Raw genomic sequence first — 7,772 nt, 5'->3', positions numbered from 1 at the left:
TGTGCTGACAGCTCAGAGCCTGGAGCCTGTTTCAGATTCTGTGTCTCCCTCTGTCTCTGACCCTTCCCCATTCATGCTCTGTCTCTCTCTGTCTCAAAAGTAAATAAACGTTAAAAAAATTGAAAAAAAAAGAAAACATCTTTCCTTAAAAAAAAAAAAAAAGAAAAGAAAAAAGAACCACAAATGAAGCTAACTAAAAACTAATATTTGATTTAAAATGGAAAAATCACTATGAGCTCATGATTCAATTTTTTTCTAAACCAATTTTTCCTAGCTCTATCCACTGAAAGGGTCTAGAAGCAATGGCAAGTCAATAGCAGTAAATGCCCATAGTCCCCAGATTTTGGTCTTTAAAATACCAGTTCCTTCCTTACTGAAAGGAATCAGGGCAACTTAGAGAAACTGATGATTTTAGGTCTGGGACATTGTTTCTTTTCTTTTCTTTTCTTTCTTTCTCTCTTTCTTTCTTTCTTTCTTTCTTTCTTTCTTTCTTTCTTTCTTTCTTCAAGTTTATTCATTTTTGACAGAGAGAGAGAGAGAGACAGAGCATGAGCAGGAGAGGGGCAGAGAGAGAGGGAGACAGAATCTGAAGCAGGCTCCAGGCTCTGAGCTGTCAGCACAGAGCCTGACGTGGGGCTTGAACTCATGAACTGTCAGATCATGACCTGAGCTGAAGTTGGCCACTTAACTGACTGAGCCACCCAGGCGCCCCTGGGATATAGTTTCTTATGGGAAAGCAAAGAAGCTATCAAAGATTACTGGAGTTGTGCCAAAAGAACACAGGAGCTAGTTCAAAGAGGACTCCCAGTGACCAAAAATCTGTAACTTTGAGCCTCAAAAAAGAACACTGACTAAAATAAACTAAAACACATTATCATATACATGTGTGTTTGAGGATATTGAAGTAATCTCTACCCCCAACGTGTAGGCTCAAACTCCGGACCCTGAGATCAAGAGTCACATGCTCTTCTTCTGACTGAGCCAGCCAGGCACCTCTAAAATCCATGAGTTCATAATGATATCTATCCCTCCACAAACCAAAGAAAGCAACTTGATTACCTTGGGAGGTTGATAAGGCACCAATTCACTCTTAGGAAAACTAGGAAATGAAGCAAAGGATCAAACATTTATGTTGACTTTTATCTGAATTGTATTTAAGCATTATCGAGTAGTTGATGAAAGTTTATTCTTTAGACAAAACATAGCTAGTAAACTCAGCAGGAATATAGAACTAGAAACATCATGATTTGATAAGCTCTTGTAAAATAATGAAATTAAGCAAAGGTCATTATGCCTGTTAAAATCATTACATGAAAGAAAGGTTAGTCGGGAACTTTGTTTTGGACGAATCAAGCTGACTCTAGACGAATCCACTGATCTATTATAATATCACTAAAGCTTGTATAACTAGATGTAATATTCCTTCTAAGTATCATATTAGCACTATCTATGCAATATGCTTGTCATAATTTCAACCAGTACATCTAACTACGGATGTCGCATCTACCGATGTGTATCTAATTACAGATACAGGAAATGCACGTTAAAATGACTTCATGAGGAGGGTATCAGCTGAATCGTACTAAACACAGGAAATTCTATAGAAATAGGGCTTGTTTTGTTTTACAAATAGATGTCATGGGAGGAAAAGAGGTGGTGGTGGTAATGTTGCAGGGGTGGGTGTGTTGGGACTGCAGATGATACTGATTCAGAAAGATGTAAACGAATACACTGTAATGTGTATACACATATCTTTTATGTGTATCCATAAAATAAAATGGATCTGAATTTGGACATAACATAAAAAATATCAAGGAATGTTAATTTTTTTTTAGGCATGATAGTGTATTATGGTAATGTTTTTTAATTTTTAAATTGCTGGGTGAAGTAACTTGGCAGGGCAAGTAAAAGATAGTAGGTGAGCAAGAATGGCATAATGTTGATAATTTTTAAAGATAGGTGATAAGGGTTCATTAGATTTATTCTATATATTTGTGAAATAACATACTTGGCTCTGAAATGTCTGTCAAACCCTGACCATGACAGCGTTTTATTAAACTTTTGTCCTCTGCCATCTGATAGGCAAACGGTGTTATTTTGTAGTAATTCCTATTTTTTAATAATTTATTTTAGTTTTTCATTTTGTTTTTCCTCAATATGTTCCTGATTGAGTGTCATGTTTTTTATGCCCAATACTATGCCAAATAAATTAAAAGTGGCCCCGGGGTGCCTGGGTGGCTCAGTCGGTTGAGCATCCGACTTCTGCTCAAGTCATGATCTCGTGGTTCATGGATTCATGCCCCCCACCGGGCTCTGTGCTGACAGCTCAGAGCCTGGAGCCTGCTTTGGATTCTCTCTGCCTCTCCCCCACTCGTGCTGTCTCTCTCTCTCTCTCTCTCTCTCTCAAAAATAAAAATAAAACATTTAAAAAGTGGCCCCACCTCTCCAATAGGTTGCACATTTATGTGGACATATTCACACACTGAAAATATAGATGAACTCCAATAGTACAGGCTCAGAATGAATGTCTGGGTGTTTGAAAACATGATACAGTTTGTATTTTAAGAAGATAAGGACATGGGGTGCCTGGGTGGCTCAGGCGGTTGAGCGTCCGACTTCGGCTCAGGTCGTGATCTCGTGGTCCATGAGTTCGAGCCCCACGTCGGGCTCTGTGTTGACACCTCAGAGCCTGGAGCCTATTTCAGATTCTGTGTCTCCCCCTCTCTCTGACCATCCCCTGTTCCTACTCTGTCTCTCTCTGTCTCAAAAATAAATAAACGTTAAAATAAAAAAATTAAAAAAAAAAGATATGGACATAATTAATGTGAAAGCTGGAACTGATTGCTGAGGGCTGTGGAAACTAGCAGTCCACTTCTTTTTCTCTTTATAGCTTGTTTTGTTGTTGGCCTATTGACCTATTGCTTATTTTCTTGACACTTTTGATTACTTGATTTCCTTTTATATAGGCCAAATCTTACAAACTTATTTTAGCAGTAATAAATAAAGTGAAAATGATAACATAGATACTACAATACTCTCTGAAACCAGTATGTTTTGTAATCAGTAGGCTTAAATCTTTAGACTAAGAAGAACATGATCAAAATAATTCTAAGTGACTTTATGCTTATATATTTGCTATAAAACTACTTCATTTATGTCTCTCTAGGTTGGCAAATAAACAAGACAAGGAAGGGGCTTTAGGAGAAGCTGATGTGATTGAATGCCTATCTCTGGAAAAATTGGTCAATGAGCACAAGTGCCTATGTCAAATAGTAAGTTTTTGGTGATTTTTTGCCTTATGAGATATGTTTTTGTAGAGGTGATAGGCAATTAGGTGGTAGGCAGCTAACAAAATAATTTATTAGTGTTTAAAAAAATTTTTTTTAACCCAGGAAATCACATTCTCCCTGTTCTGTTGATACTATTTAATACTATAACGTTTGTTTTTCTGTTTGGTTGTTGCTTCCATAAACTATCTTTCATGATCTCCAAGACTTTACATTTGCTTTTTGTTTAAGATATTGCTGATAGGAACTTTAAGTTACACAAACATGTCATGCTATAAATTTTGTAGAGGGGCGCCTGGGTGGCTCAGTCAGTTAAGTGTCTGACTTCAGCTCAGGTTGTGATCTCACAGTTTGTTGAGTTTGAGCCCACATCGGGCTCTGCTATCAGCTCAGAGCCTATTTCAGATCCTCTGTCCCCCTCTCTCTGCCCGTCCCTCACTTGCTCATAGTCTCTCTTCCCCCCCGCCTCAAAAATAAGTTAAAAAAACAACAACAACAAAAAATTGTAGCATGCTCTACTATAAATACAAAATGTAAGCGTAAGAGAGGTTATCAGGAGTTTGGAAGATTTTATCAGGAGAGTTATCCTACAATCTTAAGAAAGGTGGACAGAAGATTTAGTCACTCCTTCTGGCTTCAGAAGATGGCCATTAGGGTGTCAATCTTAAAAGATGTTCAATGCTATAAATTCCCTGGTATAAGGAATTAAAACTTTCTGCTGTTTTTAATAAGTAGGGGTATTTTTCTTCTGGCAGTGCAGTTTTGTCTTCCAATGAGTTTGTTTAAAATTATAATTGGCACTGCCGACTTCTTGTAATGTCTTTCACAGCTTACAGATATTATCCACAAAATATATCAGATTATATGTACTAATGTTTAGTAATCATTGCAAAGGTGTGTTTTATAAGTTAAATAAACAGACGCTTCATATAATTAATTAATGGATTAGTTTTGATTTGCCAGTAATTACACTTAATAGTTTATAAACATTTTTGTGGAGAACTCTTAGTTTTAATCTTTAAGTCAAATAAATTTCGGTTTCTCAGGAACCTTGTTCAGCAGTCTTGGGCTACGGAAAGAAAATTGACAAGTCCATTAAAAAAGGCCTTTACTGGCTCCTACATATCATTGCAAGAGACTTTGATGCTTTAAATGAACGCATCCAAAGAGACACAACAGAACAGCGTGCTCTTGAAGAACAAGAGAAACGAGAGAGGGCTGAACGAGTGCGAAAATTACGAGAAGAAAGGTAAGTAGATTAATTTTGTACCACAGTGCATTTGAAAAGTCCAGAACCCCACAGTTTTATGAATAATTTTATAGTTTTGTCTATTCAGTTTCCCCTTGCTATATGAAGGAAGACACTAGGTAAATATTTCATTTCTGTGGATCTTTCTCTACACAAGTTTGAGTGAGAGGGTACTAATTTTCTTAGTGGTGTTATAGTAATTAAATTTATTCCGTAGGTATTTATTAATTCCCAGAATTTGAAGATTTTTCTCTCTTATTTCTTGTAGCGGTTCTCAATTCTTGGGGTGATTTTGTTTTTCAGAGGACATTTAGCAATGTCTGGAGACATTTTTACTTGTCACGGCTGGGAGTAGGTAGAGTGCTTGCTACTGGGATCTAATGGGTAGAGGCCAGGGATGCTGCTAAATATCTTGTGATACACAGGACCATCTCTGATAACAAAGAATTATTGGGCTCAATATGTCAATAGATTAAGAAAGCCTTCCTGAGGCACCTGGATGGCTCAGTCGGTTAAGCGTCTGACTTTGGCTCAGGTCATGATCTATTGGTTTGTGAGTTCGAGCCCCATGTCGGGCTCTGTGCTGACAGCTCGGAGCCTGGAGCCTGCTTCAGATTCTGTGTCTCCCTTTCTCTCTGCCCCTCTCCTGCCCGTGCTCTGTCTCTCTCTGTCTCTCTCTCCCAAAAATGAGTAAACATTAAAAAAATGAAAAAGCAAGGAAGAAAGCAAGCAAGCAAGCCTTCTTTAGTCTAAGCAAAGATAGAAGGTAAGCTGCCAGTGGATCTATCAACTAAAGTAAAATCTGATCTTCAGCACTAGTTTTGTCAGAAAGTAGATTAAATTGCAGTGTCTTGCTGCTGGTGGGAATGCAAACTGGTGCAGCCACTCTGGAAAACAGTATGGAGGTTCCTCAAAAATTAAAAATAGAACTACCCTACGACCCAGCAATTGCACTAGTAGGCATTTATCCAAGGGATACAGGTGTGCTGTTTCGAAGGGGCACATGTACCCCAATGTTTATAGCAACACTATTGACAATGGCCAAAGTATGGAAGGAGCCCAAATGTCCATTGATGGATGAATGGATAAAGAAGATGTGGTGTGTATATATATACAATGGAGTATTACTCAGCAATCAAAAAGAATGAAATCTTCCCATTTGCAACTACGTGGATGGAACTGGAGGGTATTATGCTAAGCGAAATTAGAGAAAGACAAATATGATGACTTCACTCATATGAGGACTTTAAGATACAAAACAGAGGGGGCGCCTGGGTGGCGCAGTCGGTTAAGCGTCCGACTTCAGCCAGGTCACGATCTCGTGGTCCGTGAGTTCGAGCCCTGCGTCGGGCTCTGGGCTGATGGCTCGGAGCCTGGAGCCTGTTTCCGATTCTGTGTCTCCCTCTCTCTCTGCCCCTCCCCCGTTCGTGCTCTGTCTCTCTCTGTCCCAAAAATAAATAAAAAACGTTGAAAAAAAAGATTTTTTTTTTAAAAAATAAAAAAAAAAAAGATACAAAACAGATGAACATAAGGGAAGGGAAGCAAAAATAATATAAAAACAGGGAGGAGGACAAACCATAACAGACTCTTACATATGGAGAACAAACAGAGGGTTACTGGAGGGGTTGTGGGAGGGGATTGAGCTAAATGGGTAAGGGGGATTAAGGAATCTACTTCTGAAATCACTGTTGCATTATATGCTAACTAACTGGATGTAAATTAAAAAAAAATTGCAATGTCTCGGTATTTTAAAAGATGTTTTTAAAATTATTTTTAAAATACATTGCTTGAGAGCAAACTCTTAAATGGAATTTAGCAAACTCTGAATTAAAAAAAAAGTGATTATATAACTTTTACCACGAAATCATTTATAATAATCTTAATGCTGGAAGAAAGTACTCAGATTTGATTAGAAGTTGAGTTTAGTACTTAATCCCATGATTCTTCTTTCTTTCTTCATTGGATTGTTATATGGTAGAGGAGGGGGAAAATGAAGATTTTTCAGTGAGTTCCTGTAAGATATAAAGTTATCTTCCATATACCTAAATAATATTGGCTTTCTATGTACTTTAACATAGCTGTAGTCTGATAGGCAAGAACTCACTAAGTGCTCTTGGTGATGCCTTTGTGAGATGCTTCCTTACACTGTTGAAGAAACCCTCTGATTACTGGTATCTGTCATTTAATTCGGAGATAGGACCTAAAGGAAAGAAATATTTCTAGAGACATACTCTCCATCTCCAAGTACTCAAGAATATGAGCAGATCATTCATCTAGGTCTCTCTTGATACCAGTGTGAGGTTTTATTTTGGTAAATGTGAGAGTCTTTGGGTTTTTTTCTCCTAGTGTATCATATTTTAGTGATATAAAGCTTGGTACAACCAATCATTCATGGAAGTATACCTTTTATGTATTTATAAAAATAAAATACATGACCACGCTTTTCTGAAGACTCTTTTGTTTTTCTTCCACTAAGAAAACAAACGACGAAAAAAATTTAGTTGGAAAGAAGTCGTCTAATGTTAGTCACTTTTTTTCAAGTTTTTACCTTTTCCGTAAAGATATTCTAGGTGATGTTAGGACCTGTTGTGGCTTTTGTGACGCCCATTCTCCTTTCCTCCTTTTCTCCTAGCCACGCCGCTTCTGGTCTGAGGCCTCCCCTGTTGAGCAGAGAGACTTTGGAATTACAAGTGGCATTTAGAGAAGCGTTATTAAAAAAAACGAAAAAACTTTTTATTTAATTAAAGGTTCAGATATTCTTGAAAAATAGTAAAACATGCTGTTGTTGATATCTGAAAATAATATGTCAGTGCCAGAAACCTGAAATTGCTTACTAATAAATGAATAACATTACCATCCTGTAGGTATATTCATTTACAGAGTACTTTCACATACAGAGTACTTTGCACAACCTTATGAAGTACATATTTTTATAAACATTTATGGGAAAGCTGAGGCTTAAAGGTCTAGATATAAGTCCAAAGTCACAGAGGTAATAAATTGCAAATCTCTAACTCTTGGCTTCCTAGGTTTAGAATGAAAGGATATATATTTCCAAAATAGAGCATAATAAATGTCATAGTAATGAGCATTCATATTACCATACTTACAGTGTAGTTGTAGATCTACAATACTTATTCTTCTGTCTTCAGCTACTTGTTTATTTTTTTCACTCCAAAAAATCTATTGAGTAATATCTCTGTCTTGAATTCAGCATAAGAAACTGACAATACAGA

General features: G+C 37.2%; 1 protein-coding gene across 4 annotated transcripts in view; it reads left to right on the top strand.

Annotated features, from left to right (window-relative positions):
- The window catches only part of ARL13B (ARF like GTPase 13B), a 70,471-nt gene that overhangs the window by 43,321 nt on the left and 19,378 nt on the right, over positions 1-7,772 (top strand). For all 4 annotated transcript variants that reach the window (XM_086675676.1, XM_025913241.2, XM_086675674.1 and 1 more), the window contains 2 exons: positions 3,167-3,272; positions 4,334-4,536. In XM_086675676.1, the coding sequence (XP_086531802.1) occupies positions 3,167-3,272; positions 4,334-4,536 (309 nt within the window). The remainder of the gene's footprint in view (positions 1-3,166; positions 3,273-4,333; positions 4,537-7,772) is intronic.

Source organism: Puma concolor, chromosome C2 (genome assembly GCF_028749965.1).
Source record: "Puma concolor isolate L17-30 chromosome C2, mPumCon1.1.hap2, whole genome shotgun sequence".
NCBI lineage: Eukaryota > Metazoa > Chordata > Mammalia > Carnivora > Felidae > Puma > Puma concolor.
Note: the sequence above shows the minus strand (reverse complement) of the source record. Positions and strands in the feature narration are given on the sequence as shown.